The sequence below is a fragment of the Cryptomeria japonica genome, chromosome 4 (assembly GCF_030272615.1).
Source record: "Cryptomeria japonica chromosome 4, Sugi_1.0, whole genome shotgun sequence".
Taxonomy (NCBI): Eukaryota; Viridiplantae; Streptophyta; class Pinopsida; order Cupressales; family Cupressaceae; genus Cryptomeria; species Cryptomeria japonica.
In genome coordinates, this window is record NC_081408.1 from 117,012,891 (window position 1) to 117,025,198 (window position 12,308).

At 29.5% G+C, this 12,308-nt stretch overlaps 1 protein-coding gene across 1 annotated transcript; it reads right to left on the minus strand.

The window, feature by feature from the left end:
• Positions 1–203: 203 nt before the first annotated feature.
• On the minus strand, positions 204–11,792 carry LOC131874921 (cysteine-rich repeat secretory protein 38-like). Its single transcript, XM_059218880.1, has 2 exons — positions 11,027–11,792; positions 204–535 (listed from the first exon to the last, which is right to left on the minus strand). The coding sequence occupies exons 1-2, from the start codon at positions 11,790–11,792 to the stop codon at positions 204–206; spliced, it is 1,098 nt and encodes a 365-aa protein (XP_059074863.1).
• Positions 11,793–12,308: the final 516 nt, after the last annotated feature.

Here is a 12,308-nt window from a genome sequence, read left to right on the forward strand (position 1 = left end):
AGTTGATGGGTAGATTAAAAGCTTAGAAGAATGGAATTAGGGTTTCTAGGAAGCAATAAATGTCACCCTCACATCCTTGGAAGGTGATCCAAACCAAGGTGATACATTTCTTAATATTATTGATAATATTATGGAAGTTGAACAAATGTTTAATAGCTTTGCCCTAGGAGTAGTAGTTGTGCTTGCCCATAAAACAAAGGAAGCTATGAATAAGTTGCATAGCTTGAAGGGCTTTTCTTGGCTAGCTGATGAGATTGAGGCACTGCATAAAAAGTACTGCTCCTTGGAAGAAGACCAGCTTGAAGAGGAGGACTAGTCACAATCTTTTCATTTTTGTTGTTCCTAAAAGTTTTGTGCAGGATGTTCATTTTGGGAGAATGATTAGAACACTCAGCCGACAAGGAGCAATCTCCAAGACACCTGCCACCGCGTGCCAGATTGCATTTTGATCCTGACAGGAGCAGATATGAAGTACAAATGTGAGAACATCTTTTGCATACCCACAACTCGAGCTCCCAAGATGATGCCTTTTCAGCTGCCATAATTCAATACAGATTGTACATAGAAGTCAAGGTCTTAGGCATTAGGTCATTTTTGTAATCCAATTAGATTTTGACATGTGTGTTCTTTGGCCTCAGGCTTGTTTTGCTCCATTGTGTTATAAAAGAGAATTCAAGGCCAAGAAGAAGTATTCCAGACTTATTGATATGTATGCATTAGAGAAAACTTTAATATAACAACAGATAGTCTTTTGATAGTTTTTGGTGATTCATTGTAGTATTTTCATGAATGTATTAGTTTTATATTGAAAATAAAAAAAGAGAACATTCATTTCCTAGCTCATATCTTTTGTGATGTATTGTATAAATTTTTGTGTTAATGGCATATGCAATTTGTCTTCTCTAATGGGGAATGTGTATTCTTTGATGGGTTTCATTTCAAGCTAAATGAATTAAATTTTGTCTTGAATACTACAATAAATCATAGGAGATTGTGGTGAGGTTATGAATGCATTCTCAATATAAACACTTTAAGCAAGGCTTAACTGTTTAGTATTGAACTCTAAATGTTGATAATGTTACTTTGTTTGTCACTAGGACTGTGATTTGACTCGGTTTTCCCTTAGAATAGGCACTGATCATACTTTCTTGAGGTTTATGGGTCATCTTTATACTCTTGTTTAATCTTTTATATTCAGTTGTTCAATCTTTATGTATTAGGAGTAGAAGTAGATTAGAGCCATTTTTCAATGCAAACAAAAGTGATAAGAAACAAAGGTTCAAGCTAGAATTTGTGGTATGTTATGCTTTTCCTTGGTATATTTTCATTGAAAGCATCTTCTATATAGTGCATTGTCAGTTAACATAAAGCCAATATATGGATAACAGTGCAGTAGGTAAACCCGCCTAAGTTTTGCAGAGCCTAAAGAGTAGAAGATTGCAGCTTCCAAGCTGAATCTTGTTCATTGGCCAAGTCCAATCATGAGTTTGTTCATGAGTTAGTGACCATTTCTCTAAGATTTAGTATCTATTGATATGGGAACCAACATTCACTAAGATAATTCTATTAGTATCTAGTCTTGAAATGAAATTAGAATTGTGATCTAGTGCATGAAGCCGCCATCCAGCCATATTTTCCAACCTATGTCATTGGGGCAAAGGTCGTGAATGGTTTTATTTGCTTCCACTGCACATTTTTAACATCTCTCTACTGATATATTTCCAGTGCACTAGAGCCGACCATAGACCTTATTGGGAGATTGTCCATGGGAAGAAGTGTTAAACCCTAAACTTTTATGTGCATTAAGATACAGATCATTGATAGCTAGGTTTAAGTTTGTGGAATAGGTGCTGCCATTAGTAAAAGTTGAGGAATTATCACATGTGTGCCATGCGTAAGTACATATGACTAAAGGAAAATTTCGTACAAACAGCAAAAGGAGGAGGGTTGCAAGAAAAGTTGTTTATTTTTTTTTTTGAGTTTGGCTCTAGAGAAATTGGAGGGATGAATAACCTTTAAACAATTTTACTCAACAAAAATAAGATATATATTTATTAGCCTTGTTGGGTATAAGATGTAAAATTGTTAACCAACTATTTGACTATTATAGTTGATGACTTTTATCTAGACTGTGTTTAGAGCAGAATCACTTATTTTCTTGTAAAAATTATTTAAGTTTGAACAAGATTCTAGAATATCTTTAAATGAGAAATAAATGTCAAAAATAAAAATTAATTCAAATTTTCTGTAAATAAAAAATTATATATCTCTTTAAACTCCTAATTATCTTATTCACTTAAATCCAAATTTCGTTAAAAAACTAAACGTCTTGTACATTTCATAATATTAATCTTATTATTTTAAACCTAAACCAAAAGATGTACAGTTTCTTAAATCTCTCACTAATAAAGAAAATATTATATTAGAGGTAAATCTTTTATAAAAACCACTCAAATGATACATTGGTCACTACTGACGTAATCGAAATTGAAAGATGTATTGAGCATGCTAATAGTGATCAATACACTGTTAAACCCTTGACTAATAATCAGACTTAATTCTAAAAGAAAAACAAAGTCATTCATAACAGTATGAATACGTCAGTAGTGATGAATACATTGAATTTGCCGTGTGATAATTTTCTCTTCCAGCCGCCACTTTTTCTTCATTCATTAATGAGACTCTTGATATGCCTATAGCAGTGCACCAGCAAGACAAAAAAATAAATAAATTGCATGTTGAAGATTATTGCAACCAGCATGATTAAATTTCAAGATTTGAGTTGGATTAACATGCATATTTTACACTGTCGATTTTGCAATAAACGGTTGTGATTGACTAACACATCGCTATCACGTTATATGTAAGGTCTATTTTGGAGCTAGAATAGTTTTGGCACTTGCACACCTTCAAGAAAAAAATTAATTATTTAATAATATGAATTATTTTCATAAATAAATTATTTCTAATGATGTCTGGGATAAATCTGATGTTCAAGATCACCTTAAACTTGCATAGTCAGCTCTCTTACTTTTTTGGATTCTGTTTTCATGTTGGATTTGTGGATGTTCATTTTTATTTTTTTTATTGTATTATTTTCTTTAAATTAATTTGAATTTAAATATAATATATTTTATTAAAAACTATAATTAAATTAAAACAAAATTAAATTTGAAAAGAAAATTTAAGACACTTTTTATTTTAGTAAAATTAATAATTTTGTAACATATAAAATTATTTTATAAAAATTAATTTTAGGTAACAATTTTTATTTATTATACTAAAGGCATTTCTTATGACATAATTATGCTTAACTTGTGAGAGTTACAATTGATCTAGGAGTGTTGAAGACGATTAAAAACAACATGACCATTCATTATTTTTAATATTTTTTGTATGACCCTTTTTTTTGATATAAGAGAATCTAACAAAACTTGCATAAAACTCTATGTTAAATCATTTTTTTCTAGGAGTTTCCATTTTGAGATGGCGTGATTTATAGATTTTTTAAAATAATGACATTTAAATAATTTACATTTTTATGTCAAATATATGTTTACTTTTACAAATTTCAATAATAACAAAATCATTATTTTTTAAAAATCTATAAATTTAATTACTTCAAATAAATTATGATTATGTCAAAAATATCTTCCATATTTAAAAATTTTAATATAATAAAAAATTATTATTTTTTAAAAATCTATAAAAGGTTTTTTTTAATATTAAAAAGTAATTAATGAGATTAAAAAGATGTTTGGAATATCTATTTGTTGACTTTATATTCTATTAACCATTCCATAATATTTTTATTATTGAATTACTTAAAATAAATTAATATTGTATCAAAATCTATACTTATAAATATGAATATAATAACAAAATAATTATTCTTAAAAATCTATAGAAGCTTCCATTTTTTTTTTCTGTTTAGAGAAATTATATAAAAAATTAATTAATAATAATCAAGATGTTTCTATATTTTCAATAGATTAAATAAATATGCCTGTTTGTATATATCAAATACTTTTTTTTAATGTAATTCACTAAATATTATATCATAATTAAATTAAATAATTATTGAATAATTAAATTTATTATTTTTTATAATATTAATATGGTAATAGAATTAAAAAAAAACATAATAAGTCCAAGGGGTTGAGCTTAGTTGATTAAAGCATTGAGTTCTCAATGTGGAGACCCAAGTTCAACTCCCATGAGGGACACCTTTGTGTAGAATTCTAAGTTGTTACTCTTGGTCTTCCATTGGTTTGTTTAAAGTGGATTTCTAAGTTGTGACCCTTGGTCTTCCAATTGTTGTTTCTAGCTTTGTGAATCTATGATACTTAATACAAAAAAAATAAAATAATAATAATATATTAAAATATATTTTAATATTTAAATCAACAATGAATAAAATTCAACCTAACTTTAATACAAAACCAAAATAAACTATATTTGATTAAATCAAATTTAACTCCTAACACAAATTTATGTTGACTTTAAACCAAATCGAAACCTAGACTGAATTGAACCATAACCCTATAGAAAATTAAGTTCACAAACTGAACAGTAACCCTAGCACTCATCTCTCTTCTCTTTCCATCTCTCTATTATTTACTCTACCTCTCCTACTTTCTCTTTCATACTCCTCTCCTACTCAATCTCCCTACCTCTCTCTTTATCTCCCTCTCACTCATCTCTCAATCTCTTTTCCTATCCTTATTATCTCTCCATAATTCCATCCCCTCCACCTCTCTCTCTCTCTCTCTCTCTCTCTCTCTCTCTCTCTCTCTCTCTCTCTCTCTCTCTCTCTCTCTCTCTCTCTCTCTCTATTTGTCTCTCTCTCTCTCTCTCTCTCTATTTGTCTATCTATTTTTCCACCCTCTCTCTCTCTCTCTATACTCATGTTGCACAACCAATGTCATTTTCTAAATGGCCTACTAATTGAGGTCATGTACTACACAAATGCATGTAAAAAATAGACCAAAAATTTCCCCTAATTGACATTCCACCCCTCTTCGGTGTACCCATTGCACACCAAGGTGCAATTTCTATTTTTTTTTTTAATTTAGGATAATGTCTTGATATGTTTATGTAAGTATAAATGATGCATTTTTCTATGTTTGAGTCCACATATTTAGCTTTGTTTGTGCTAGTATTAAAGTCTTTATTTATCCTTGTGTTCATGTATGTGTAATACTTATCCAATCAATTCATTTTCATGATCTTTGAACATGTATTCAATCATTATCCAATCTAATCTAGAAGTCAAAAATGGATATAACTTGGCTCTTTGATGTAGTTCATCATTTTAGGTTTGAGTCAACCTTACAACCATGATTTTGATTTATCCATATGAAATATACTAAAATCCCTTTTAAGATTATATTATAGGACCTTTATATATAAGTTATGTTGGTGGTATCTCCTAAACATAAAAGTACAAAAAAAATGGAGGACTTTCTCTAGGTATTAATGGTTGTATTTAGGTTTTATATGATTTTACTTTAAGTTTGTAAAACTTTTTAATTTTTATAAATTTATGTGCATTATGAACTAGTACATAATAATGTTGAAATATTATAGTCAACTTCTCCACTCTTCAAGAAATCAATATATGAAAATAACTAATTATTATAAAATGATCATTGAAGATATTAACTCTAAATTTAATAACATGATAAATTTAGAAAATAATGAATATTAGGATGACTTTATTCAATGTACAACATGTCAGTTCCTAATAATTCAATCAAATTTAAGAAATCGGATTTTTTTATCAGAATAAAAAGATTTTGAAGGGGAAATTTAAAGATAATTTCCTTCTTTTCTTACCAACTAGTGATTTAGATAGAGTTAACTTAATATTAAGATCTTAGGAAATCAATAATTCCATATAACTAAAATAACTTAAAAAATCTTTAAATTTTTTTTTTAAATATGCATGTGATAAAACATAAAATAATGTTTCTATATATAAACATATCAAGAGTCATGATTTCATATTATCCTATCTCTCGCCTTGTTTCTATAATTCCCCATACATATGATGCATTAATGTGTTCTTCACTTAATCATGCCTCCAACACATGCTGATGTATACATTGCATATTTGTAAAATATGATATAAGCTAAATGATTTTATCTCTATTTAGTGAAACCAAAGGGGTTCGGAGATATGGACCACAAATTTTCAATTTATAAATTTTTTGTTATAAATTTAATTAATAAATAAATTGTTTATTGTTAAAGATAAAATTCATCAATTACTTCTTGTTTTATTTTGTAAGAAAACAATATTATTATAGTGTCACATATTGTATCTTGTATCAATAGCATACTTACACATTTTACCGAGTGCATTTATAACAAAATTTATGATCGTGATTTCACAATTCAAACTTCATATGTAGTAAAGATCAAGCATTAGTAGCTTGTGGTTTGATTTTTAGAGTAGCATGGTAGGATAAAATTTTAGTCTGCAAACCTCTATAGGATGTGCTAACATCTCCATAATATTCAAGATCGAAATGAGAATATTTCATGTAGTTTTCTCTTGACATATGTCATAGTAACCAAACAAACTTGTAACAACTCTCCCCACCTATTGCAAGAAAAAAAGAGTTCATTTTCCTCATATTCACAAGTTATTGCAACTTTTCTCACTCTCTTCTTACCTCTTCTCTCACATAGTGAATCTCTAACAAATTTCTTTTACATCTTGGATACTTCCAATATAAAAGACTCCTCTTATTTATAAGTTTATCATGTTTATGATCTCAAGAGGTGATCCACAACTACTAGTAACACTCTCTTGTAATTATTTATTTATGATATTCTCTATTATTTCACAATTTCATCTATTGTCTATTTACCATGATAGGGGTTACCCTCCACAAAGGATTTTATTTCGATCACATGTATTTTATTTTATGTCTTTTTTTTTAATCTAGATCTTGTTTGGTTATCTATCTAGATGTAGAAACACCAAAATAAAGGGTTGGCTAAAGCAAACCCCTATACAACCTCCAAAATTTTTCTCATCTCTGTGTGAGCAAGTAAACAATTATAGTGGATTGGTGTTCCCTATCTATAAGATTTTTAGTAGTGTTTCTATAGATGACAATGTAGGTCCACAAATGTCATCATGTCATGCTAACATCTAACATCAAGAGATAAATTCCTTCTTATAATAATTTTTAGGTTCTGTACTTTTTGTTTTTGTAGTTTAGAGATTTCAATGTTGTCATATTTCAACATTATTAAGTGATTTCAATTTTATTTAATATATCAAACTTGGCATAGATCTAGTTTTATTATATTGGCATTATTCATTATTGCACTTGAGTGATTTAATATATCATTGAGGTAAGCAAGGGCTATTTTATCTTTCAAACCCCTTCATCTTTAAATTAGTGAATTCTCTCTACACATTGGTGAACATAATATGAATATGTTAGATATTTTTATTCAATGTTTAAATGTGTTTGATAATTCATTTTCAAAAGAATATTTTGACATGTGAGAATATGCCCTAGATGATTTCCTAGAAGTATCTCCTTCTAGTAAAAAATCTGTTACACCATCTCTATTGTTATAATATTTTTTGTTGTAGGAAGAGAAGTCTATAAATGTTATTAAATTATATGTTTCCCCTAGTATAACTAAGAGTCCAATCATTCATATGAATCCAATTAGTCCTTGTCCAAATAGATCTTATCCTATTCATGGGGTTTCTTTTCGAAATCACAAGATCTAGACACAATTTAAGGCTCCCTCTTATAGAATGTTGGAGCCCAGACTTATAAAACTTGAAGGAATAAAAAAAGTGTTGATCAACATACTTCTCTAGTACCTACTCAACCTAATCTTCTGAAGAACCTAGACCTACAACTAGTACCAAAGTGAGTATGATGTTATTGAGCAACTTCATGTTACTTCTACTAAGATTTCACTTTGGGAATTTATTCAAACTATTCGAGTTTACCAAGTTATTATTTAGAAAGCTTAAAACAAAATTCTTGTACCTTCTTCTATTAGGCCAATGGATGTGGATGCTTTAATAGATCATATATATGTGGGTTCACTGAATATTACATTTTATCCACATGAACTCCCACATTCAAAATTGCAAAAGCAAGTAGATCCTTTGATTATAATCATCTACATGAATAAAATTAGCATTATATGTCCACTCATTGATACTAATTTGGTAGTAAATATATGTAGTCTATATCTACTACATAAAATTAAGGTTGATTCAAACTCTATTATGGCTTTTACTTTATACATTGATGGATTTGATAATGTTGGTTGACATTTCCTAGGCAGAATAAATTTTTCTTTAAGGTTAGGAGCTATTACCATGGCCACCCTAGTGTATATTATGCAATGGCCATTTACCATATGACCTTCTCTTTGGAAGTCTTTAGGTCCACACTTTTGGATTGCTTACTTCTACTATTCTTTGGTCTATAAATTTTATTGGTAAAAATGAGGTAGTCACAATAAATGCTAACCCTGATGTTATGTATTTATGTAAAATTAAAATAGCTAGTTAGACTTTGGTTATAGCTATCTTTCAATTTTTTATTCCATCTTTATCTTCTGTGTAGACATCTACTCTAGTTGTATCTACTAAAAAAGGTGTCCCTAAAGAATATTCTCCTAAACAGCAATATCCACCTGAAGATAAGAATCCTAAGTCTCCTACTTCATTTTCTTCTCAATAGAATGCATGTTTTCCCGATCATTGGAGCTCTATAGATTTTACCAAGTCCTTTATCAGGGAATACAAAGTTGAAAAGTAGCAAAATGGATTCTAGTTGAAGAATGTAAACAAGAGACTATTTCCAAACTCTTCCATTGGAGAACAACCAATTAGGCCCAACCTTAGTCCCTTAGGCGAGTTGCAAACAATGGTTGATTATTCCCTTTTAAATGTTCATGATTAGATAGTGATTTAGATATGAAAATGCAAAGACTAGGTTAACTGATACAAAATTGATAATAATCAACATAAATAGATAAATACAAAACTTAAATTCAACTTAGAAATACATATGTGGAAATAAGGTACAGAGAGGAACCTGTGTCTAAAATCTAAGCCTAAAACAAGAGGACTATAGATCTAGGGACTATAGTCCAAATAATCCTGGTGTAAATAGATGTCAGATATAATCTAAGGAACCTTCAAAATATGTTCCCTCTAAATTTTAGGTCAAAATGGTAGGACAATGGAGAAATGTTTCATAGTCTAGGACTTTTCAGCTAATTTTTTTTATGACCTCTATGCTAGACTAATCTATGCTCTTGTATAGACATATTATGTGTTGAACCTATGTTTAAACCAACAAATGCACAATAGAGGAAGAAATTGGTTGTCCTCTATATGGTGTTGAATTCTGAAACACAACCACCTACAAAATCAAACATCAAGAAAAAACACCTTCAACAAATGAGAGTTGCAAAAATGAATGCTATTTTACTCAAAATCAAAGAATACAAAATTACAAGATGAATTACAATTGTACAATGAGGTGCTTAAAAAGAAAGCATAGAGATAAATTTAGGAGAACTAAAGTGCAAGAATGAGGAACTAAATAAATGTGGCATTTAAGGATGGCTGCAAACCAAAAAAACAACATATATTTTCACCAACATAAATGTGTATATATATATATATATATATATATATATATATATATATATATATATATATATATATATATATATATATATATATATATATATATATATATATATATATATATATATAGTGTTTTAGCTTAAATTCAAGCTAGGAGATCTAAAATATGGGTTTATTGTTAAATGTTGAATAAAATAACAAAAAATTTATAAAAATAATAGAATATGTTTTTTAATTTGATAAAACAGAATAATTATTAGATCTAAAGAATGGGTTTAGCCATTCGATTTTGAATCATATTAAAAAACAATTATAAAAAGAACTGAATGCACATTCTTATTTGATTTAATGACATATAAAAGATTTAATAATCCATTCAATTTTGATTCAAATGAAAAAACAATTATAAAAAGAATCAACATACTTTCTTATTTCATAAAAATGCATAACTATCTCAACCATTTAATTCTGAATCAAATGAAAAAATAGTTATAAAGAATAATTTCTTACTCCATAAAAATGAATAATCAGGAGATCCAAAAGATACACATAAGCATTCAACTTTAAGTCAAAATGAAAAACAATTAAAAAAAAATTGAACATACTTTCTTATTTGATAACAATTATGAGATTAAAAGATACAGTTAACCATTCAATTTTGAATTAAACGAACAAAACAATTCTATAAGGAACTAAATATATTATCTTATTTGATAAAAATGAATAAGTATGATATTGAAAACATAGGATTAACCATTTAATTTTTAGTTGAATGAAAAAGCAATTATAAAATGATTTGAACATACACATACTTTCTTATATGATAAAATTTAATAATTATGGTATCTAGAAGATGAGAAATAGCTATCTAGCCTCTAGGATGCACCAAAGCATAAATGTCCTTCATACATTATAATCGATATCTTGAGGAGTTGTGAAAACTAATAATACAATTTTGAATTAAATAAGAAATTAATTATAACAAGAAGTGTTCATATCTTCTTGTTCAATGAAAATAGATAATTATGAGATCTAAAATATGAACTTCATCATCCAATTTCAAATCAAATGCCTACTTTTTTATTCAATTGAAATGAACAACTATCTTAGATATTCAATTTTGAATGGAACATACTTTCTTTCTTGTTTGATGAAAAAGAATAATTATTTGATCTCAAAGATTAATCTTAACTATTCAATATTGAGTGAAATAGAAACAATTATTAAAAAAACTAAATCAAAAGATAATCTAGCTTCTGAACTTCATTTCTTAGATGGCAGATTGAGTCACACTCGGGATTGCTTTACAATTCCTCTATGGCTTTGACATCCATTTCACAAAGAGAGAGAGAGAGAGAGAAGGGTAACTCATACCTTTTGTTGTTGTCGGAGGAGTTCCATTAGCAGGAGGAAGGGCAGGTGTGGAAGTATTTGGAGTTGATCCCTCAGGGGAGGGTGTGGGCGACTGAGCAGAGTCAAACAAGGTAGATGTCTCATATCGTACCTTGCAGCTTCCAAACTGAACCTGGGCTCCTTGGTTTGAAGAATTGTTGATAATTGCTTTTGCTGTATCCAGGCATGATGTACAATCTTGTATTGATATATCTCTCCAACACTGAACTAAACCATATGACATTCCTGAAGCGGAATAATTGGCAGATCCAGTAGCGAATCCCATATTTGCAGGGATGTAAGCTTTGTTAGACAGATTCGACAGAAGGCTACTGGTTGTGGACTTGAAAGTCTCACCGGTTATAGTATTCGGGTTCGACAGAATAAATCCACTAGTATCTAGTGTGGAAATGAAATTAGTGTTGTGATAGCGCATGAAGCAGTCATCAAGCCATATTCGCCCACCTATGTCGTTGGGGCAACGCTCATGAATACTGCTATTCACTTCTACCACACAATTTGAGCATTTCACTGACGATATGTCTCCAGTACACTGAAGCAGACCATAGACCCTATTGGGATTTTGGCCATGGGAAGAAATGTTATACCCTGAACTTTGAGGTGCATTACGAAACAGATCGTTGATAACTAGATTCAGGTTTGTGGAATAAGTGCTGCCATTGCTGAAAGTTGAGGAATTATCACAGGTGTGCGCTACGTAAGTACATATGACCCAACGAAAATTCATTACAAACAACATGAGGAGGGTTGGAAGAAAAGTTGATCCTCTGTAAGAGATAAAAGGGGAAAAATGGTGCTTCATCTTGTTCTTCCTTTAAACTCTGAAGCCAATTGGATATCATAGATAGCATGGGCTGGGAGAGTGCTGTGAGGAGATGAATTGAAATAAAGAGATAGGCATCCCTTTACTCGGTGCCAATAAAATTCAACAAATAAAAGTCAAGGGACTTGCATAGTTTATTGAAACTCCTTATCTTGACTTCACCGAACTGGCGGCTAAGACTGAGAGCCCATTCTTTTATAGAAAATCTAAGCATTTAACTGAGATATTTTCAAACAGCTGGCATGCTTATAGAGGCATGTATTAGTGGAGCTTAGACAAATTTAAAATAATACTATATTTTGGCTGGCTGCTCAGTCAAGCATAAAATAGCCTTAAATTAATATTTTTTCTGTTTGAAATGGTAAAATTTGAGAATCTGTCAATGGGTCTTTGGTCTACTGGTGAAGTTGAATGGTTCCA

Excerpts from the sequence above, each read along its gene's own strand:
- LOC131874921 (XM_059218880.1), bottom strand. The coding sequence starts at position 11,792 with ATGAATTTTCGTTGGGTCATATGTACTTACGTAGCGCACACCTGTGAT. Across the intron at positions 536-11,026 it reads TCCTCCGACAACAACAAAAG|CTGAAAAGGCATCATCTTGG; the intron begins GTATGAGTTACC and ends GAATTATGGCAG.